The 24,199-nt window shown below is 44.3% G+C and overlaps 2 protein-coding genes across 5 annotated transcripts; one reads left to right on the top strand and one right to left on the bottom strand.

Annotated features, from left to right (window-relative positions):
* Window positions 1–2,066: 2,066 nt before the first annotated feature.
* On the top strand, window positions 2,067–7,786 carry LOC133633551 (uncharacterized). Its single transcript, XM_062026107.1, has 2 exons — window positions 2,067–7,444; window positions 7,675–7,786. The coding sequence occupies exon 1, from the start codon at window positions 4,685–4,687 to the stop codon at window positions 7,259–7,261; it is 2,577 nt and encodes an 858-aa protein (XP_061882091.1). The 5' UTR covers window positions 2,067–4,684; the 3' UTR covers window positions 7,262–7,444; window positions 7,675–7,786.
* Window positions 7,787–11,461: 3,675 nt separating this feature from the next.
* On the bottom strand, window positions 11,462–23,975 carry LOC133633550 (basic salivary proline-rich protein 1-like). Of its 4 annotated transcripts, none has more exons than XR_009821781.1 (4): window positions 23,612–23,975; window positions 20,763–20,831; window positions 18,998–19,071; window positions 11,462–12,156 (listed from the first exon to the last, which is right to left on the bottom strand). XR_009821781.1 is itself a non-coding variant. In XM_062026106.1 (2 exons), the coding sequence occupies exons 1-2, from the start codon at window positions 23,673–23,675 to the stop codon at window positions 11,711–11,713; spliced, it is 510 nt and encodes a 169-aa protein (XP_061882090.1). In that variant the 5' UTR covers window positions 23,676–23,975; the 3' UTR covers window positions 11,462–11,710. The 4 variants fall into 4 exon arrangements, 2 of the variants coding, with proteins under 2 accessions (XP_061882090.1, XP_061882089.1); XR_009821782.1 differs by having other exon boundaries at window positions 20,763–20,821; XM_062026106.1 differs by lacking the exons at window positions 18,998–19,071; window positions 20,763–20,831.
* Window positions 23,976–24,199: the final 224 nt, after the last annotated feature.

The following is a 24,199-nucleotide window of genomic DNA, read 5'->3' as shown; positions in this document are numbered from 1 at the left end:
GAAGAACATATATCAGAATGACCACACACCCCCCTACACATTTCTATTACATATAAGATGTGGACCCGGGGCTAATATAAGTGTGGACATTTTGTGTACCCCCCCCCCCCCCCCACACACACACACACACACACACACACACACACACACACACACACACACACACACACACACACACACACACACACACACACACACAGCAGGCCTAGACAGGAGGAGGACAGAATGTAGGTACACAGAACATCAGAGGGTCAAATGTGCGAGAAAATGAGAGCAGGCAGTGTCGCAGGTGCAGAAACACAAAAGAAGAATCCCTGTGGGATGCAGAAACTGGCAGATACATTTTCCGTGCAACATTCATATTGTTGTTACTCAGCCAGCGTTGTGGCTTTTTATGCCTCACAATGAAACACTTTTATGTTAAAATACTGAACAGATGTTTACTTTATCCCAATAAACATCTGTTCAGTATTTTAACATAAAAGTGTTTGATTGAGAGGCATTAAAAGCCACAAAATGCAACGGGTCCATCAGACCCACAAACGCTGGCTGAGTAACAACAATTTGAACATTACACAAGGGTTAATGTCCGTCCCCGCCCATTAGGATGTTTCAAAGTGTAAAATATGATCCACCTTGAAGGCGGACTATTTCATTCTGAAAGTGAACCGGATAATTTAGTTTGGGTTTGTGCATGACTTCCTGTCCAACACAATCAGATTTTAGCTGAATTGATGCGCTCTGTTCCGGCAACCGGCAAAAATAGAAGCCCTGCATATATTTAGCGCAGGGATGCGGAACGTGACCGCCATGTTGGTGACCTTCGGCTGGTGGTGGAAAGGCACACGTTGACTTGAGTAAAAACAAGAAGAGTCCGCCTGTTCTGGCTCTGCCATTAGTATTGTGTGCACTGGCTCTTTAAGAGAATCAGGAAGTGAGTGTCCTGGCCATGCTGCGCAGAGATGATGATGTAATGTGATTCAGACCACGGAGACGGCATGTTGTTCTGTTCTGTAGCTGTGTTAGAGTTCATAAAGGCATTCCCTGTGAGTATTGCAGGAAAAAAATGATGTTTAGATGGAATATATGTTAGAAAGTAGTACATTTAAGTAGTTAATTTAATGTTTAAGGAACTATTTAAAAGTCTTATTTTGAATGCAGTATTTTGGCTCCTATCAATGTAATGAGACAGTATATGATTTATGTTAAGCTTTAATTAATAATTGCTGCATTATTTGTGTATACTGATGCACCTATACTGTATCTGTTTGTTATAGTTTCACACCTGCCATATAAAAACGGGTCCAACTCATCCTGACGTCTGCGACTTCTTGTGTGGGGGTGTTTAACTAACTGGAAAGTGAAAAGGTTTCATGAAGCCAGTACAGTGAAAAGGGACACCTTTTGATGAACTGCTGAACCCCAGGCTGCACTGTCATACGCTGTTTTCAGACTAGCACGACAGACGTTGTTAAGTCAGCGTAAAGGCATAGTGAGTACATCAACACGAACAATGGAGAACGCTGAATCTACGGTTTCCCGGGCAAGCAGATCGTCCGGAAGCAGATCGTCTGCCGCAAGTCTAACGTTAGCAGCTGCCACAGCACGTGCAAAAGCAGAAGCTGCCCAGGCCAGAGCTACATTTGCAAAGAAAGACATATAAATTAAACTAGAAAAAGCTAGATTGGAAGCAACACTCCATGCACTCGAGAAGGAAGGTGAAGCACAAGCTGCCGCCGCCGAAGCAGCAGTGATGGAGGACGCTGCTGCAAGATTGGAAACGACAGTGGAACATTGTATTCATCTGCCCTCACTCCAAAGCGCCCATGAGCGGACAGCTGAATACATAAGAAAACACAGTGAGCCCAGCATTGAGCCCAGTGATAAAGAGCCACGTGAAATAAACACAAAGGACATTAAACTAGATGAAGGGATGAAAAAAGTAAAATTTAAGGAATCAGATAGGCAACAGGAATCTGTACCCACAATCTCAAAAGACTATCAACCCCAAAGACCCCCAGAAAACAGTGCCCATAATATTCCTCTGTATACAACGCCCTCTACTGTCCGCAACCAGTATTACTCACCCGCTCATTATCATTCTAATGACACTAATGAACTTGCTAAATATCTAGTAAGGAGTCAGTTGTTAACGTCTGAGCTCACAAAGTTTGATGACAAACCAGAAAATTATTTAGCTTGGAAATCATCATTCACTAACGCTACCGAGAGTCTTGATCTTAAAGCTGGGGAAGAAATTGACCTCCTGATTAAATAACTGGGCCCAGAGTCAGTTAAACATGCACGTCGTATCAGAGCAGTGAATATAAATAAATCACCAGCTGCATTACAACTCATCTGGGACAGGCTAGAAGAGACCTATGGTTCGCCAGAGGCCATAGAGGGCGCTCTTTTTGCAAAACTTGACCAGTTCCCCAAAATAGGGCCAAAAGATCACCTAAACACACACTAAGAGAGCTAAGCGATTTACTGTTGGAAATCAATTCAGCAATGCAAGAAGGATATTTACATGGACTGTCCTATCTTGATACGGCAAGAGGCATCGCTCCAATCGTGGAAAAATTGCCGTATGGACTACAAGACAGATGGATGATGGAAGGCTCACGCTACAAACAGGAATATAAAGTAATTTTTCCTCCTTTTACCTTCTTTCTGCAGTTTATTCAGACACAAGCAAAGGCACGCAACGACCCAAGCTTCCATATCCAGCCATCATTCATCAGCGGAGTAAAAAAGGACAGATTTGGAGAAAATTACAGTAACAACCGCAGAACAGTTTCAGTGCATAAAACAAGCGTAACAGCCACACCCACTAATGAACCAGACAAATGGTGTCCTGTACATAACAGACCTCATGCACTACAACATTGTATAGGTTTTAAGGAAAAACCTCTACAAGAAAGGAAGAGACTGTTAAAGCAACATAATATATGTTACAAGTGCTGTGCATCTACCAGACATGTGGCTCGTAACTGTGAAGCAGCAGTTAAATGTTCTGAATGTGACTCTGACAAGCACCCTTCTGCCTTGCATCCAGACTCACCTTCCCTTCCTCTCAGGTCTTCCTTACATCCAGCATGTCACGGCGGGGAGCAAGAAGATGGGCAGGAGGAAACAGTCGTTGCAAGTTGCACTGAGGTATGTGGGGAGGGCTTTTTAGGAAAGTTCTAAAATATGCCTGGTCAGTGTTTACCCAGCTAATGACCGCAGCAAGAGCAAAAGAACGTACGCCATGTTGGACGACCAGAGTAACTTGTCATTGGCACGCTCTGAGTTTTTCGATATGTTCAAAGTTAACAGCCTTGCAGTGCCATACACTCTGCAGACCTGTTCTGGTGTAGGTCTCACAGCTGGTCGCAGAGCCTCTGGTTACGTCATAGAGTCCATCGATGGCGCCACTGCAATACAGCTACCAATGTTGATCGAGTGTAACATGATACCAAAAAAAAGAGAGGAAATTCCCACTCCAGCCGCTGCACAAGGTCATCCTCATCTCGAACGTATTGCACACAAAATACCACCTCTAGATGACAGTGCTGAGATTTTTCTATTACTCGGAAGGGACATTCTAAGAGTCCATAAAGTGCGCAGTCAAATCAATTGAACACACAATGCACCATATGCACAGAGGCTGGATCTAGGCTGGGTGATAGTGGGAGAAGTTTGCTTGGGCAGCACTCATAAGCCTTCAGAGGTCACCAGTTTAAAGACTCACGTTCTAGCAAATGGGAGGCCCACTCATTTTCCTCCTTGTGAAAATCACTTCACTATCAAATCAGAGACTAATCTTCCAGATCGACAGCTAGCTCTCAGTAGCACAAAAATGAAAGAAAATGCAAGCAACGTAAGCTTTGGAAGAGCTGTTTTCTGTCAGACTAAAAATGACAACAAGCTTGCACCTTCGATGGAGGATCTGTTATTCCTCAAAATTATGGACAATGAGTTCACACAAAATGAGTCAAAGAGCTGGGTGGCCCCACTACCTTTTCGTGAGCCAAGGAAAATACTACCAAACAACCGCCAGTATGCAGTTAGTCGCCTCAAGTCACTGCAACGCACACTCATAAAAAACCCAGAAATGCAGTCCCACCTCACAGACGTTATGCAAAAGATGATGGACAATGGACATGCTGAGCTTGCACCCCCAGTACAGAAAAACAAAGAGTATTGGTATTTGCCCTTTTTCGGAGTCTACCATCCACAGAAAAAATCGCAGATAAGAGTGGTATTTGACTCCAGCGCACAGTTTGAAGGTATGTCACTTAATGATGTGTTACTCTCAGGGCCTAACCTAAACAACAGTCTATTGGGTGTACTGGTGAGGTTTAGGAAGCATACAGTTGCAATAACCGCAGACATTCAGCAGATGTTTTACTGCTTTCTAGTAAGAGGGGACTGTAGAGATGTTTTAAGATTTGTGTGGCACAAAGACAACAACCCCAAAAATGACATAGTGGACTACAGAATGTGCGTCCATGTTTTTGGCAATAGCCCCTCCCCTGCAGTAGCAACCTATGGGCTAAGAAGAGCTGCACAACAAGGTTAGGAAAAATACGGGGCAGATGTGCGTCAGTTTGTTGAAAGAGACTTTTATGCGGATGATGCCTTGAAGTCTGTTCCCACTGAGCAAGGCGCCATCAATCTTGTTAAAAGAACACAAGAAATGCTAGCAGCCTCAAATCTCCGGCTCCTCAAAATAGCCTCCAACAAAGTTGAGGTGATGGATGCTTTTCCAGTGGAGGACCGTGCCAAAGATCTCCAGGATTTGGACCTGTTCAAGGACGACCTTCCTGATCAGCGAAGCCTTGGCATAAAATGGAACATGATGTCAGACTATTTCACCTTTCACATCCCCCATACAGACAAACCCTACACACGCAGAGGGGTCCTTTCAACAGTAAACAGTGTATTTGACCCGCTAGGGTTTCTGTCTCCAGTCATCATCCAAGGACGACTCCTTTTGAGAGAACTTTCGCTGCACACTACAGAGTGGGATTCAGCCCTGCCCGAGGACATGAGAGGGAAATGGATAGAATGGCAGCAGTTCCTACAATGCCTCCGTAACCTCCAAATGCCGCGCACGTACTCCAACATCCCACTTTCTCAAGCCATATGTGTAGAACTATGCATCTTTTCGGACGCATCTATGAAAGCAATATGTGCAGTTGCTTATATCAAAGTTACCGCTGCTGATGGCACAACAGGAATTGGCTTTGTTCTGGGTAAGGCACGACTCACCCCCCAGCCGGAGCTTACAGTCCCCAGGCTTGAACTCTGTGCAGCAGTTATGGCTGTGGAAATGGCAGAAGTGATAAGCGATGAGATTGACCATCAAATAGACAAAATTGGCTTCTACACAGATAGCAAGGTGATCCTGGGCTATATCAACAACCAGTCAAGGAGCTTCTACGTCTATGTAAACAACCGTGTTAGACGCATCCGAGAGTCAACAACACCTGAGCAATGGCACTTCGTCGCAACGGATCAAAATCCTGCTGACCACGGCTCACGCGCTGTCCTAGCTTCAGAGTTGCAGAAAACGTCATGGTTCACAGGGCTGGCCTTCCTACAGTGCTCTTCAGACATCCAGCCAGAGCAACATCTGTATGAGCTACTGGAGCCAGACAGTGATGCAGAGGTGCGCCCAGAGGTAAGAACCCTCTGCACAAACACTACAAAAACCGTGTTAGACACAAAACGCTGGGAACGATTTTCCTCATGGAAATCACTGAAAAGAACTGTAGCAAACCTGATTCACGTAGCACAATGCTTCTCCTTTTCCAAAACAAACAAAGACTGTACTGGTTGGCATATCTGTAAAACAGCCATTACATGTGAACTGTTAGAGCAAGCTGAGAACATCATGATGAAAAATGTTCAGCAAGAAACGTATGCAGATGAGATCAAATGCATTTCAGCAAAACAAAATCTTTCCAAACACAGCCCGCTCATAAAGCTTAACCCCATCATTGGAAATGACAGCCTATTGAGAGTCGGTGGTCGCATTATTCGCTCAGGCTTAGAAGCAAAAGAAATGAATCCTATTATACTACCAGGCACCAACTACATAACCGCCCTCCTTGTGCGACATCACCATGAAAAGGTTAACCACCAAGGGAGACACTTTACCGAAGGGGCGGTCAGAGAAAGTGGCCTGTGGATTGTAGGTGCAAAAAGGTGCATTGGCAAAGTTATAAACAAGTGTGTTACATGCAAGAAACTGAGAGGAAAGTTTGAGGAGCAAATAATGAGTGACCTGCCAGTAGACCGACTTCAGCTAGAGCCCCCCTTTTCTTATGTGGGCTTGGACATTTTTGGCCCATGGGAAGTATTCACAAGGCGTACAAGAGGAGGACAGGCTAACAGCAAACGGTGGGCAGTACTCTTTACCTGCTTGTGCACAAGGGCTGTTCACATTGAAGTTGTGGAGGAGATGAGCTCATCAAGTTTTATCAATGCACTGAGGCGCTTTTTTGCGCTGAGAGGTCCTGCTAAACAGTTACGCTCCGACTGTGGCACTAATTTTATTGGTGCTCACAAAGAGATCACAACGTCAGTGCCAGACGAGAACAAAGTGCAACAATATTTACAGGAACACAAGTGCACATGGGTATTCAACCCACCCCATTCATCCCATATGGGGGGAGTATGGGAACGTATGATCGGCCTGGCGAGGCGCATTCTGGACAACATGTTGCTGCAAGCTGGTCGTGCCCAACTTACCCATGAAATACTGACTACATATCTTGCAGAAGTCAAGGCCATAATGAATGCCCGCCTGCTAATACCAGTCTCATCAGACCCTGAGCATCCTTTCATTCTAAGCCCTGCTATGCTGCTCACACAAAAAACGCATGCTGTTCCTCCAATCTGTGACAACATCGACCAGAAGGAGATGCTGAAGAGCCACTGGAAACGTGTTCAGTTCCTCGCAGACAACTTCTGGAGCAGGTGGCAAAAGGAGTATCTCAGCAGCCTCCAATCTCGTCAGAAATGGCACCACAAAAGGACTGACTTTAAAGAAGGGGATGTAGTACTCCTTAAGGACGAACAAACAAGAAGAAATGAGTGGCCAATGGGCGTCATTGCAAAGACAGTTCCCAGTGTCGATGGAACCGTGAGAAAGGTTGAGGTTAGAGTCGCTAAACAAGGGACTGTTAAGACTTATTTTAGACCCATATCAGAATTTTTTTTCTGTTATCCGGTGATGTTTAAGTTTGTTTATTTGTGGTATCCATAGGATGCCAGACGGGGAGTGTTCTGGCTTTGCCATTAGTATTGTGTGCACTGGCTCTTTAAGAGAATCAGGAAGTAAGTGTCCTGGCCATGCTGCGCAGAGATGATGATGTAATGTGATTCAGACCACGGAGACGGCATGTTGTTCTGTTCTGTAGCTGTGTTAGAGTTCATAAAGGCATTCCCTGTGAGTATTGCAGGAAAAAATGATGTTTAGATGGAATATATGTTAGAAAGTAGTACATTTAAGTAGTTAATTTAATGTTTAAGGAACTATTTACAAGTCTTATTTTGAATGCAGTATTTTGGCTCATATCAATGTAATGAGACAGTATATGATTTATGTTAAGCTTTAATTAATAATTGCTGCATTATTTGTGTATACTGATGCACCTATACTGTATCTGTTTGTTATAGTTTCACACCTGCCATATAAAAACGGGTCCAACTCATCCTGACGTCTGCGACTTCTTGTGTGGGGGTGTTTAACTAACTGGAAAGTGAAAAGGTTTCATGAAGCCAGTACACCGCCGCTGTGGAAATCAGGGGTTAGTCCAACAAAATCACAAACAAATACATTGTGCAAGTGCGGAATGGATTACAAAAAATACCAATCGTAATGAAAAAAAATGTAATGGAGTAAAAGTAGTGTTTCTTCGTCACAAAAATACTCAAGTAAAAGGTATGAGTGTTAGGAGCTCGCATGGCTGCAGTAGTAGTGACCCCAAGATGAAGGAACCAGGAGGACAAAGATCAGGTAAGAGCATTTTAATGTAATTAACACAGGAAATAAATAAGTCGTGCATATAAGGTCCAAACATAAAGTCGGTCCTCGAGCACTGAGGAGCCCGCGAGACAGGCATAAATAGAAACATGCTGATTGGCAGCCGGTCCACACCGGCAATCATTAGCAGATGAGGGGGAAAAACAGCGCTCAGCGGGACAAGCAGGAAATAGAACCAAAATAAGAGCACTGGTAGGAAATAAACACAAAACAAGGAAGCACAAACAGAAATGATGTATTTAAATTAATCTGACAAGTACAATTTATCCGAAAAGTTAGTTAAGTACATGTAATAGAGTAAATGTAGCACGTTACTAGCTATACTATATTGCTAGCGATTACAATCAGATGTTTTGGTCGGATCTTACTGTGGAATTCGCTACACTAACTAGTGATGGGGAGGCTTTTGCCCAACAATTACCCGAGAGACAGCTCATAACCTGAAAAACTTGTTATGAGGGACACGTACAAACTGAGATTATAAATTGTGTTTTAAATGTTCCATGTCCTGTCTGAGCATTGACAGCAGGTTTGCTTTGCACTGATGGTGCAGATGTGTGAAATGAGTCATCTATTTTAAATTAACTGCAGCGTTTGCTAGTCGCTGGATGACTGCATTTATTTTCTGCATGTGTTTTGGACAAAAGTTGTCATTGCTGTTCTTGTCACGTCTGTGTGATCATGTTTTGTTTTAGTCATGTTCGGCTTTGTTTTTGGACTCTTTGTGCACTTTTGTTTGTTTTGTCACCACAGCAACCCATTAGTTTTCACCTGTCATGTCACGCACCTGTTTCACATTTCGAGTCACGCACCTGTTTTCACTGATCATGTCACTATTTAAGCCTGCCTGTTTCTGTTTTTCGTCCTGGTGACATTATCTATCTATCCATCCATGCTACCTATGATATTCCTGCTACCATAGTTCCATGCCAAGTAAGTTTTGTTTATTAATGCCACAGTTAGTGTTTTTGTTTCATTGTTCATAGTTTCTGCCTTTTGTGCAAGTTTTGTTTCATTAGCCAAGTTTTTGTACTTCTGCCTTGTGCGCGCTTTTTGTTTATTCCTTTTTGTAGTCATTATTAAATAATGTACCCACCTTCACGCCACGTATGGTCCAAATCATTTGCACCACGGGAGAACAAATCACGCCAAAGTCCTAGTCTTGACAGTTCTGGATTGTTTGAAATCTAACTTTTGCTCAATACTTACTGTTGCATCCTCGTACTGTTGCATCCCCGTAAGTTTTATAATGCTATACACGTGGTTGTGCACATTCCTTAGGTTTCTTAGAGCAGTGTTGCCGGATCAGGCTTTACAGGTTTTACCCGGCTCGCGGGATGAGTTAGCTAAGTATAACAATGAGCGGAAATGTTTTAATGAAATAAACTGCTGTTCTAAATGTGTCCACTAGATGTCGCAATAGCAATTATTTGAATCTATGTAGATTATGCTACATATGTAAAAAAAAAAAAATTACCACATGATTTTAGTACATCGGTCAAGGAAAATGAGCAAACTACATAAATAACATCCTGTAATTTGATTTTTATATTATTGTTTTATCTTGATAGATTGAAAATTAACACCAATGAGTTCACTGATGAACATTATCACATACTTTATTCAGAAAGTATAAATAACAACAAATAAAGGCAACATCTAAGTGTAAAAAAAACCAAACAACAACATTATAATTTGAACATTTTCATAATGTGCTTGTTCTATTTTTAAACAAAGGAAACAATCTGAAGATGTCTTTATTTTTAAGTTATCGTGCTTTGATTTTACCAGTCCGGCCCACTTGGGAGTATAATTTGTTTAGATCTAAATTGAGTTTGACAACCCTGTCTTAGAGGCTTCCAATCCAGCCTTCTTGTTTTTGGTCGTTCTTTAATGTTTGTGTTTTTCTTCTCTAAGCGAGCATCCTTTTGATGCAATTAAGACTTTTTTTTTTTTGGACTGAACTTGCAAACATGTCATCACAGTTGTAAAACACACCGTGACATTTTGCGTTGATATTGTAACTTGGTACTTTTTATTTTCAAAACAAAATAAATGATTGAACTTGTTATACAGTATACAGTACATGAACTAATACATAGATAAAAGTAATTTATCATTAGAGTATTAACCTACAGCAGTGTTTGATTAACTTGACACTCAAACCGATCACTGAACACTAAACCCTTGGCTTAGCCATGCCACCGCTAAGACTTGCCACACCCACTTCCACTTGACAAGCGCTCACTTGGAATCCCCGCTTTTTCATACCTCTCTGCAGCGTTCCCCTCCCACATGCTCCTAGTGTGATCATTTCCATACCCTCCTCAACCACTGTGACCCCTTTGGTGTGACCCCTTTGGTGCTTTATTCATCACATTCCGACATTTCCTTTTTACAAAGCAGCAGTGAGAGAGAGAGTAAATATGACTTCTGGAAAAATGCTAAATAAAGACACTGATTGCAAATGAGTGCATGTGTGAAACACGCACACACACATAAGCATAATCTCAGAGAAAATAGAGATATGCACACACACTAAGATGTTCCTGTGCAGGCACGTCCAACAGCTGCAAAGACGGATGTCATTGGTTGATATCTGAGTGCATATTTCTTCGAAACATAACAAAGAAACTGTCTGAGATGAAACGTACATATGTGATTGCGTGTTACGTCGCGAAAGAAATGCCGGTGAATTATCCGTTGGTGTCGGTGTGCATGGCAATAAGCAGACAGATGACAGCAGTGCAAAAAGCTTTATCGTCCCTAGAGCATCAATAATTCACACATTCACAAAAGCTTAGCTTTCCCCTCTCATATTCATAACTGCAATTAAACACTTAACATAGATGAGTCATAAATATTGTTCCACTTTATGGGTGCCCCGCTTTCGATACCATACTGACTTTGGAACCTGGAATATTGACCGATGCTGATATTAATTCGATACGACATCAGCAGGAATCATACATGATAACTTTTGGTTCGGAATTATGGGCTACACTGATTGAAAAATAGCTCTTATAAGAATATGTTCAAATGAGGAAAGATTACCCTGTCTATAGGTGGATTAGGGTGAACAAATGGAGCGCTTCTACCTCCATAGGAGGCGTACATGTCAACATTGCATTTCAAAATATGGGAAATTTCCTGGGAAAATGCATAGAAATAATGGTTTTTTTTAAATTTTGTTGGCCAGACCTGGGGTGGCGGGGAGTAATCAGCTGGTTCTCGGTAGACAGTGGGTTCCGGGGCTGGATCGCTAAAATATATATATATATATATATATATATATATATATATATATATATATATATATATATATATATATATATATATATATATATATATATACACATATATATATATACATACACACATATATATATATATATATATATATATATATACACACACACACAGACGGTGAGAGTCGGCGCCTCAGGCTACTGCACCTGGGCTGCGTGTCTGGGGCCCCTGGGTCCCACCGTCCACCCCTTCCAGATGCTCATCTTGGGGCCTGCTGCATCCACCCCCCCACCACCCGTCTATCGTGGCAGCTCAGTGTGCTGCAGGGTATTCTGCAGTACTGCAAGGTGGCCAGCTGCTGGAATAGTGACCTTGTGTGTCAGCGTGTCTGTGAACTTTTTTTTTCTTTCTTCTCTTCTCTCAGGGGGAGGACCCACCAGGGTAGTTGCTGGATGTTCCATCTCCATCGGTTCCTGTGGCCCCATGCTTGGCGGTCCTGCGGCGACCGACTTGGGTGGGGGGGCTAGGGCGAGCCCTGCTGTGCTCTCCTGTGGGGGGGGGATTGGGCTCGTGGGGGCCCGGTTGCTGGTGGGGTGGGGCGGTCTTCCCGTCCGGCTGCGGGGAGTCTCTGGGCCCCCCGGGCAGGGCATCCTGTCTTTCTGTCTGCGTAGGGTGTGGTCTCCCGCTGGTTTGGGGGCTTGCTGTCCCCTGCTTCTCTGTATTGCCTGCCGCTGGCCCTGCTGGGTGCACGGTGGGGGATCGGCTGTAGGGTTCCTGTCGGAGGTCCTTTGTTCCCTGGGCACCGCACCTGCTGTTTTGGGTTGAGCTCTCTGGGTGGCTGGGGCCGTACTTTGGCTCAGCACACACTGGGAGACAAATATTTTCAAATACACACAATTATTCATACAAACCCTGTTTCCATATGAGTTGGGAATTTGTGTTAGATGTAAATATGAACGGAATACAATGATTTGCAAATCTTTTTCAACCCATATTCAATTGAATGCACTACAAAGACAAGATATTTGATGTTCAAACTCATAAACTTCCATCCATCCATCCATCTTCTTCCGCTTATCCGAGGTCGGGTCGCGGGGGCAGCAGCTTAAGCAGGGAAGCCCAGACTTCCCTCTCCCCAGCCACTTCGTCCAGCTGCTCCCGGGGGATCCCGAGGCATTCCCAGGCCAGCCGGGAGACATAGTCTTCCCAACGTGTCCTGGGTCTTCCCCGTGGCCTCCTACCGGTCGGACGTGCCCTAAACACCTCCCTAGGGAGGCGTTCGGGTGGCATACTGACCAGATGCCCGAACCACCTCATCTGGCTCCTCTCGATGTGGAGGAGCAGCGGCTTTACTTTGAGCTCCCCCCGGATGGCAGAGCTTCTCACCCTATCTCTAAGGGAGAGCCCCGCCACCCGGCGGAGGAAACTCATTTCGGCCGCTTGTACCCGTGATCTTGTCCTTTCGGTCATAACCCAAAGCTCATGACCATAGGTGAGGATGGGAACGTAGATCGACCGGTAAATTGAGAGCTTTGCCTTCCGGCTCAGCTCCTTCTTCACCACAACGGATCGATACAGCGTCCGCATTACTGAAGACGCCGCACCGATCCGCCTGTCGATCTCACGATCCACTCTTCCCTCACTCGTGAACAAGACTCCGAGGTACTTGAACTCCTCCACTTGGGGCAGGGTCTCCTCCGCAACCCGGAGATGGCACTCCACCCTTTTCCGGGCGAGAACCATGGATTCGGACTTGGAGGTGCTGATTCTCATCCCAGTCGCTTCACACTCAGCTGCGAACCGATCCAGCGAGAGCTGAAGATCCTGGCCAGATGAAGCCATCAGGACCACATCATCTGCAAAAAGCAGAGACCTAATCCTGCAGCCACCAAACCAGATCCCCTCAACGCCTTGACTGCGCCTAGAAATTATGTCCATAAAAGTTATGAACAGAATCGGTGACAAAGGGCAGCCTTGGCGGAGTCCAACTCTCACTGGAAACGTGTCCGACTTACTGCCGGCAATGCGGACCAAACTCTGGCACTGATCATACAGGGAGCGGACCGCCACAATCAGACAGTCCGATACCCCATACTCTCTGAGCACTCCCCACAGGACTTCCCGAGGGACACGGTCGAATGCCTTCTCCAAGTCCACAAAACACATGTAGACTGGTTGGGCAAACTCCCATGCACCCTCAAGGACCCTGCCGAGAGTATAGAGCTTGTCCACAGTTCCACCACCAGGACGAAAACCACACTGTTCCTCCTGAATCTGAGGTTCGACTATCCGGCGTAGCCTCCTCTCCAGCACACCTGAATAGACCTTACCGGGAAGGCTGAGGAGTGTGATCCCACGATAGTTAGAACACACCCTCCGGTTCCCCTTCTTAAAGAGAGGAACCACCACCCCGGTCTGCCAATCCAGAGGTACCGCCCCCGATGTCCACGCGATGCTGCAGAGTCTTGTCAACCAAGACAGCCCCACAGCATCCAGAGCCTTAAGGAACTCTGGGCGGAACTCATCCACCCCCGGGGCCTTGCCACCGAGGAGCTTTTTAACTACCTCAGCAACCTCAGCCCCAGAAATAGGAGAGCCCACCACAGATTCCCCAGACACTACTTCCTCATAGGAAGACGTGTTGGTGGGATTGAGGAGGTCTTCGAAGTATTCCCTCCACCGATCCACAACATCCGCAGTCGAGGTCAGCAGAACACCATCCTCACTATACACGGTGTTGATAGTGCACTGCTTCCCCTTCCTGAGGCGGCGGATGGTGGTCCAGAATCGCTTCGAAACCGTCCGGAAGTCGTTTTCCTTGGCTTCCCCGAACTCCTCCCATGTCCGAGTTTTTGCCTCCGCGACCGCCGAAGCCGCACACCGCTTGGCCTGTCGGTACCTGTCCGCTGCCTCAGGAGTCCTATGAGCCAAAAGAACCCGATAGGACTCCTTCTTCAGCTTGACGGCATCCCTCACCGCCGGTGTCCACCAACGGGTTCTAGGATTACCGCCACGACAGGCACCAACTACCTTGCGGCCACAGCTCCAATCAGCCGCCTCGACAATAGAGGTGCGGAACATGGTCCATTCGGACTCAATGTCCAGCACCTCCCTCGTGACATGTTCAAAGTTCTTCCGGAGGTGGGAATTGAAACTCTCTCTGACCGGAGACTCTGCCAGACGTTCCCAGCAAACCCTCACAATGGGTTTGGGCCTGCCAGGTCTGTCCAGCATCCTCCCCCACCATCGCAGCCAACTCACCACCAGGTGGTGATCGGTAGAAAGCTCCGCCCCTCTCTTCACCCGAGTGTCCAAAACATGAGGCCGCAAATCCGACGACACAACTACAAAGTCGATCATGGAACTGCGGCCTAGGGTGTCCTGGTGCAAAGTGCACATATGGGCACCCTTATGTTTGAACATGGTGTTTGTTATGGACAATCTGTGACGGGCACAAAAGTCCAATAACAAAACACCGCTCGGGTTCAGATCCGGGCAGCCATTCTTCCCAATCACGCCTCTCCAGGTTTCACTGTCGCTGCCAACATGAGCATTGAAGTCCCCCAGTAGAACGAGGGAATCACCCAGGGGAGCACTCTCAAGTACTCCCTCGAGTGAATCCAAAAAGGGTGGGTACTCTGAGCTGCGGTTTGGCGCGTAAGCGCAAACCACAGTCAGGACCCGTTCCCCCACCCGAAGGCGGAGGGAAGCTACCCTCTCGTCCACCGGGTTGAACTCCAACATGCAGGCTCTGAGCCGGGGGGCAACAAGAATTGCCACCCCAGCCCGTCGCCTCTCACTGCCGGCAACGCCAGAGTAGAAGAGAGTCCATCCCCTCTTGAGAGAACTGGTTCCAGAGCCCTTGCTGTGCGTCGAAGTGAGTCTGACTATGTTTAGTCGGAACTTCTCCACCTCGCGCACTAGCTCAGGCTCCTCCCCCCCCCAGCGAGGTGACGTTCCACGTCCCAAGACCTAGCTTCTGTAGCCGAGGATCGGACCGCCAAGTGCCCTGTCTTCGGCTGCCGCCCAGCTCACATCGCACCCGACCTCTATGACCCCTGCTATGGATGGTGAGCCCATTGGAGGGGGAACCCACGTTGCCTCTTCGGGCTGTGCCCGGCCGGGCCCCATGGGGACAGGCCCGGCCACCAGGCGCTCGCCATCGTGCCCCACCTCCGGGCCTGGCTCCAGAGGGGGGCCCCGGTGACCCGCGTCCGGGCGAGGGAAATCTGGGTCCATAGGTTTTATTTTTCATTGAGGTCTTCGAGCTGCTCTTTGTCTGATCCCTCACCTAGGACCAGTTTGTCTTGGGAGACCCTACCAGGGGGCATAAAGCCCCCGGACAACATAGCTCCTAGGATCATTGGGACACGCAAACTCCTCTACCACGGTAAGGTGGCAGCTCAGAGAGGAGAGGAAAATAAATAAACTTTTTTTTTTTTTTTGCAAATAATAATTTACTTAGAATTTAATGGCTGCAACACATGCCAAAGTAGTTGGGAAAGGGCATGTTCACCACTGTGTTACATGGCATTTCCTTTTAACAACACTCAGTAAACATTTGGGAACTGAGGAGACACATTTTTTAAGATTCTCAGGTGGAATTCTTTCCCATTCTTGCTTGATGTACAGCTTAAGTTGTTCAACAGTCCAGGGGTCTCCGTTGTGGTATTTTAGGCTTTAAAATGCGCCACACATTTTCAATGGGAGACAGGTCTGGACTACAGGCAGGCCAGTCTAGTACCTGCACTCTTTTACTATGAAGCCACGTTGATGTAACACGTGGCTTGGCATTATCTTGCTGAAATAAGCAGGGGCGTCCATGGTAACGTTGCTTGGATGGCAACATATGTTGCTCCAAAACCTGTATGTACCTTTCAGCATTAATGGCGCCTTCACAGATGTGTAACTTACCCATGTCTTGGGCACTAATACACCACCATACCATCACAGATGCTGGCTTTTCAACTTTGCGCCTATAACAATCCGGATGGTTCTTTTCCTCTTTGGTCCGGAGGACACGACGTCCACAGTTTCCAAAAACAATTTGAAATGTGGACTCGTCAGACCACAGAACACTTTTCCACTTTGTATCAATCCATCTTAGATGAGCTCAGGCCCAGCGAAGCCGGCGGCGTTTATGGGTGTTGTTGATAAACGGTTTTCGCGTTGCATAGGAGAGTTTTAACTTGCACTTACAGATGTAGCGACCAACTGTAGTTACTGACAGTGGGTTTCTGAAGTGTTCCTGAGCCCATGTGGTGATATCCTTTACACACTGATGTCACTTGTTGATGCAGTACAGCCTGAGGGATCGAAGGTCACGGGCTTAGCTGCTTATGTGCAGTGATTTCTCCAGATTCTCTGAACCTTTTGATGATATTACGGACCGTAGATGCTGAAATCCCTGAATTCCTTGCAATAGCTGGTTGAGAAAGGTTTTTCTCAAACTGTTCAACAATTTGCTCACACATGTATTGACAAAGTGGTGATCCTCGCCCCATCCTTGTTTGTGAATGACTGAGCATTTCATGGAATCTACTTTTATACCCAATCATGGCACCCACCTGTTCCCAATTTGCCTGTTCACCTGTGGGATGTTCCAAATAGGTGTTTGATGAGCATTCCTCAACTTTATCAGTATTTATTGCCACCTTTCCCAACTTCTTTGTCACATGTTGCTGGCATCAAATTCTAAAGTTAATGATTATTTGCAAAAAAAAAAAAGTTTATCAGTTTGAACATCAAATATGTTGTCTTTGTAGCATATTCAACTGAATATGGGTTGAAAATGATGTGCAAATCATTGTATTCCGTTTATATTTACATCTAACACAATTTCCCAACTCATATGGAAACGGGGTTTGTATGAAGCCACGTTGATGTAACACGTGGCTTGGCATTGTCTTGCTGAAATAAGCAGGGGCGTCCATGGTAACGTTGCTTGGATGGCAACATATGTTGCTCCAAAACCTGTATGTACCTTTCAGCATTAATGGCGCCTTCACTGATGTGTAAGTTACCCATGTCTTGGGCACTAATACACCCCCATACCATCACAGATGCTGGCTTTTCAACTTTGCGCCTATAACAATCCGGATGGTTATTTTCCTCTTTGGTCCGGAGGACACAACGTCCACAGTTTCCAAAAACAATTTGAAATGTGGACTCGTCAGACCACAGAACACTTTTCCACTTTGTATCAGTCCATCTTAGATGAGCTCAGGCCCAGCGAAGCCGACAGCGTTCATGGGTGTTGTTGATAAATGTTTTTCGCCTTGCATAGGAGAGTTTTAACTTGCACTTACAGATGTAGCGACCAACTGTAGTTACTGACAGTGGGTTTCTGAAGTGTTCCTGAGCCCATGTGGTGATATCCTTTACACACTGATGTCGCTTGTTGATGCAGTACAGACTGAGGGATCGATGGTCACGGGCTTGGTTGCTTACGTGCAGTGATTTCTCCAGATTCTCTGAACCCTTTGATGATATTACGGACCGTAGATGGTGAAATCCCTAAATTCTTTGCAATAGCTGGTTGAGAAAGCTTTTTCTTAAACTGTTCAACAATTTGCTCACGCATTTGTTGACAAAGTGGTGACCCTCGCCCCATCCTTGTTTGTGAATGACTGAGCATTTCATGGAATCTACTTTTATACCCAATCATGGCACCCACCTGTTCCCAATTTGCCTGTTCACCTGTGGGATGTTCCAAATAAGTGTTTGATTAGCATTCCTCAACTTGATCAGTATTTATTGCCACCTTTCCCAACGTCATTGCCACGTGTTGCTGGCATCAAATTCTAAAGTTAATGATTATTTGCAAAAAAAAAAAAGTTTATCAGTTTGAACATCAAATATGTTGTCTTTGTAGCATATTAAACCGAATATGTGTTAAAAATGATTTGCAAATCATTGTATTCCGTTTATATTTACATCCAACACAATTTCCCAACTAATATGGGCGGCATGGCGTAGTGGGTAGAGCAACTGTGCCAGAAACCTGAGGGTTGCAGGTTCGCTCCCCGCCTCTTACCATCCAAAAATCGTTGCCGTTGTGTCCTTGGGCGGGACACTTCACCCTTTGTCCCTGGTGCCAGTCACACCGGTGAATTGAATGATGAATGATAGGTGGTGGTCGGATTGCAGCCACACTTCCGTCAGTCTACCCCAGGGCAGCTGTGGCTATGAAAGTAGCTTACCACCACCATGAATGAATGATGGGTTCTACATGTAAAGCGACTTTGGGTACTTAGAAAAGCGCTATATAAATCCCAGGTATCATTAATATGGAAACGGGGTTTGCATATTAACGTTGTTCTTCTAGGGAAAACAGGGTAAAACACGGCACACTGACAAAGTTCAACCCAATAATACTATAACAATCTACAAGGTTAATACAGTTTGCTTCTCTTTCTTCTCCTCCATTTTGTATTTCATGTTATCATTACATAATGACAAATATTGTTGCATTTGAAACAACTGTATTGTTGATAGTGGTAATTATTGCAATTATTTATTGTCAATAGTGCTATTTCTATTGGTATTTTTATTGCTCCATTTGTAGTACAATAATGTTCACTGTCATTTATGTGTTATTAATATTTGCTTCACTAACTGCTTCTTTGCCATCACTTTTCGTATCATATTTGTACATATTGTATTTGCTGATGCTGTTTTGTTGTTGTTGTTGTCTCTCTGTCTTACCCCCCTCTTGTCCCCGCAATCACTCCTTCGGTCTTCCTTTTTGTCTCTTTCTATCCCCTCCTGCTCCGGTCCAGCTGCGCCAAACATTAAAATAAATCCTTTCAATAAAGTCAAATACCAATAAGGCAACAAGAGAAGTATCCCACACTTCAAATATGGGCATCTACATCAACAATATGATTTTCCTGAGTGGCTGGACAGGACAAAAAAAAACATGCTGCAGGACTGCTTGTATCGGAGATTATATAACACATTTTACATACAAGTCAATAGCATTCCATACTTTTTTTTTTTTGCTGATATTGGACTGATATCAATATCGGCTTGAGACACTCCTCGATATTGGTGCCTCACTTCTACTAATGAACAGTTACTATTACAGGCCTCAAATTTTAACTTTTTAACGTCAAGGCATATTTTAGGGCACCAAGGCAAACATTTTCTTTCGAGGCAGAGGCTCCAAGGCATGCATGCTTTGTTGACTGGGATGATCACTCGTCCTTTATTTAACTGCAAAAGGTATCAGTGTTCAAATAAAAACAGCTAAAATGCTTTGTCATCTCATTGAATTGAACGCAGGCTGTAGAGATTTTGTATTCGATGTGAGAGGTGTCACTCCTGTTTTTTTTCTTTGGGCCAAACTGTTGTACTGAACCACAAGGAGGCATTAGATGATCAAAGCTTGTTTATTAGACTTCATCTTCATTAGCCAAACTGCTTTGTGTTTTATTTTGATATCAAAAAGTAAACGCCATGTTTTTTTTACACTACTTGTGTTTTTTTCATGTCACAAAGGTGTTACTTTAAAAACCATGTTCATGTGACACATCATTTTGTTGATGGTTTATTGTGTATAGCTAATTCCTATACGACATATTTCTGCTCAGACTCTTATAGGATATGTCCCGATACAGCATCTACCTATAAATGTACATACATTTGAAAAATAAATAAATAAAACAAAAAAACTCCCATCTATTAAAATGTAAAAATCATGTAATGACAAAAAGCTGACAAGTTGCTATTACTAAAGAATTTAAAAAATAATATTTGTCTTTAGATTTATGGATAATGTTTATCTGTAGCCTTTTTATTAGACAATACAAATTACATGAGGTATTACGTTCACACCCCAACACTGCTTTACCAACTCATTAAATCACCAATTGATTCTGTCATGATCTGTGGTCTGCGATGAGGTGGCGACTTGTCCAGGGTGCACCTCGCCTTCCGCCCGATTGTAGCTGAGATAGGCTCCAGCGCCCCCCGCGACCTCAAAAGGGACAAGCGGTAAAAAATGGATGGATGGATGGATGATCTGTGGTCTGGATCATGAGTTTTGTTATTTTTTGGACTCTTTTAGTTCCTGTTGGCGCTTCCTTGTTTGTTTTGTCACCATGGCGACTCATTAGTTTCACCTGCCTCATTTGTTCGGGACACGCACTTGCTTTAATCAGGAGAGTATTATTTAAGCCTGTGGTTGCCAGTTAGTCGGTCTGGCGACATTGCTCTGTCCTGACTTGTTTAATGCCAGAGTTCATGCTGATAGTTTCATGCTTGTATTCATGCGTTTGCTTTGTTCATACTGCTCGTTCCATGCCTTGCCAAGTAAGTTTTGTTTATTCCTGCCACAGTTGGCGAGTTATTGTTTCATGTCCATAGTTCATGCTAAGTGTTAGTTTTTGTTTCCTTTGTTAAGTTGTGCCTTCGCCTTGTCCGCCTTTTTGTTTTCACCTTTTTGAGAGATAAATAAATATGTTCTTACCTTCTACCCTTGTCCAGAAAAGTCTGTTTGCATCATGGGAGAACAATCCTCACAGTAATCTGCAAAAACCTCCACGTCATGACAGATTTAATGTTATTAACGTAAAATAAGCCTCAAGACATTGCACATTTTGCCGCAACTTTCTTATAACGCATCTGCAAATTCAGGTGTTTTCGGTCGCAACAACTAATAAAAAAACCTGCTGTGCACTGATGCATTACACCTCTAAACTAAAAGTAAAAAAGAATCATGGTATGATGCAGAAGTACTGATGACAGTATCAGTGTGCACTTGCTTGACACTCAGCATCAAGGGTTGGAATTGAGGGTTAAATCACCAAAATGATTCCCGGGCACGGCCACCGTTGCTGCTCACTGCTCCCCTCACCTCTTAGGGGGTGATCAAGGGTGATGGGTCAAATGCAGAGAATCATTTCACCACACCTAGTGTGTGTGTGACAATCATTAGTACTTTATTACATTAAAGAAAAACGTTTTTCTCGCCAAACCTACGATGCGCTACCACCAGCGAAATCATGAAAATATAATTTTTCTCACCTTTGCTCATGAGTCAAAAATGAGCCAAACCTTTAATTCTGTACTGACTCATTAGTCAGTGGTTGCCAGCTTGCTAATGGCAGCAGCTACCTCCACGCGGTGGGGGGCGGGGTGTCGCTCTGACATGCTAAAGGTATAAATGCGCTGACCCGCATAGCCTCATTATTGATAATTAGCTTGCACCATCATTTACAGCGTGAGGGATTAAGTTGACAGGGCATGACACGTGCAGAAGGAGACTAGGAAGGGTCCTGAGACCCTGTGGAGACCATGTGGGAGGTGCAGATGCTGCATTTTAATGGCAATTTAAGTACAAAGAGGACTCATGCGTGCGTGTGCGTGTGTGTGTGTGTGTGTGTGCGTGTGTGTGCGTGTGCGTGTGTGTGTGTGAGAGAGAGACTTGTGCGGTGCCAGAAATGTCATGCGTAGGTATTTCTCAATAATTAAGAGTGCAGTGCCTGCTGGGAATTTATGCTAATATTGGTTTCATTTTCATATTCAGTGGTAATAGTTGAATTCTTCCTGAATGTGTAAAATACAGTTAGGTCCAGACGTTTTTGTATTTTTTCATGATTTATGACTTTTAGCATTGATTGTCAAATATATTCAACCATGAAACAAAAATATAATTGGAAGACACCCTGGGGACATTTTGTTGGGTTTCTTTCGAAGTGTGTTTTTTTTGGGTTTGAAAAATTTAAGGTAAAATATGCTAGAAGTTATTCATGTAGAATATTCATATATTGTCTTTAAAGGAGCCATATGTAAAAATCTGGCCAGAAATAGTACTGCGATCACAGTCAACATTCTGTAGTTCCCTCCACCTCTCCCTGACTGAGGTTGCCAGATACACAGCCGAATCCAGCTCGGTCGACTGAATACTCCAAGGAACTTAATTGGTTGTTGATAGAGATGTCCGATAATGGCTTTCTTGACGATATCCGATATCCCGATATTGTCCAACTCTTAATTACCGATATCAACCGATACCGATATATACAGTCGTGGAATTAACACATAATTATGCCTAATTTTGTTGTGATGCCCCGCTGGATGCATTAAATAATGTAACAAGGTTTTCCAAAATACATCAAGTTATGGAAAAAAATGCCAATATGGTACTGCCATATTTATTATTGAAGTGACAAAGTGCATTATTTTTTTTAACATGCCTCAAAACAGCAGCTTGGAATTTGGGACATGCTCTCCTTGAGATAATCCTAATACCTACTACAACTATGGGACATACTATACTTTGACTTTCACAAAGTGCATTATTTTAGATTTTTTTTAAACATGCCTCAAAACAACAGCTACAAAAACAATGAAGGCACACAGCTTCAGTCAGAGTATACTAGAGTAATGAAGTAAACAATAACATAGTCCTCCTTTAGTGCAAGACTGCCTGGTTTACTGTATAACAGGAAATTATAAACTGGGCTCAATCTGCCCGGCTCAAACGTATTTGTATGAGTAACACAAATGTGCTGCAAGCTAGTGGTGAGTGCTTGAAGTGGCCTACCAGTCAGCCAGAACTTCAAACTTATACTGCCTCTTACTAGGGGTTGAGGTGCTGGGAACATACTAGCTGAATAGACAAGCGTTTTGTCAATAACAAATCTCTAACCAAGACACATTACCCAGAAATTAGGCTAATTTCAGGAAGAAGTACATCATACACAACGAATGGCAATCACATGGTTATTGTCAGTACTATCAGAAAACAAAGACTAAAACAAACTACAACCAACACTAGCAATGGTTATACTGGTGAAAATAAGTAGTGCATGCTTAGCAGCCTAGTGTACACCCAAAACTAAAGACGAGACATTTTACCAAGGTATGCCTATAGGCTACTGTTTCAGATTGCCATATAACTTGGTACATGTAGTCCACAATATGCAAACACAAATGAAGAATTATTTTATAATGCAATTTGACTGTCTCCATATGTTTCACATTGCCATGATGACAGCCGTGTTAATGTTGGAACCCATTTCCTCAGCGTATCAGCATATTGAGAAGGAAATAGGCACTGACACTACTCATATCCACATAGGTTTTATTTGTCGAAAAGATATGTTGCCCTGTCAGTTCGAATACACATCGACATACAGGCTATTTTTCCCCCATTAGCCTATATGTCAATGTGTCATTGACCGGGCGAGCATGCTAAGCATTACACTAGGATCTAAGCACCATCACACTAAGCATTCGTTGCACGAACATACTAGCTTTGTTAGACAAGATCATAGACTGTATTGGACAATATAGTTTACATAAAACATTTACATTTCCATTTATTACAAGTTTGGCGACAGATGAAAAAATCTTCTCCGCCTTCAATCGTCTCCATCTTTCAAAGGCATCCCGATGCCTGCGTGGAGAAGTGGGGACCGAAGTACATACAGAGAAGCGAAGTACCACTTCACCAGGGAAGTGGAGAAAGCTAAATCTGTGTACTCTAACCGTATACAGGAACAGTTCCGCTCCAATGATTCTGCGGCATTTTGGAGAGGTCTAAGGGCCCTTACGAACTATAAGCCCAAAACCCCCCAGGCCCTGAATGACCGGACTCTCGCTCAGGGCCTCAACACACATTACTGTCGTCATGAACGGCCTTCAGCTCATCAGAGCCATGCTCCCCCCACCATTACCCTACCCACCAATGTCAGCACTTCATTAAAGAAGTTAAAGGACTCAAAGACTCCAATGACATCACAGGACTCCAAAAACATCATAAGACTGTAAAGACCCTCTCCATCAAAGAAGAGGATGTACGCCGGCAGTTCTTGAAGCTGAATACGCGGAAGGCCCCCGGGCCGGATGGTGTCTCCCCCTCCACTCTCAGACACTGTGCGGACCAGCTGGCTCCTGTCT

The sequence above is a fragment of the Entelurus aequoreus genome, linkage group LG18 (genome assembly GCF_033978785.1).
Source record: "Entelurus aequoreus isolate RoL-2023_Sb linkage group LG18, RoL_Eaeq_v1.1, whole genome shotgun sequence".
NCBI lineage: Eukaryota > Metazoa > Chordata > Actinopteri > Syngnathiformes > Syngnathidae > Entelurus > Entelurus aequoreus.
The sequence above is the reverse complement of the archived record's forward strand: the minus strand, read 5'-3'. Positions and strand labels throughout refer to the sequence as shown.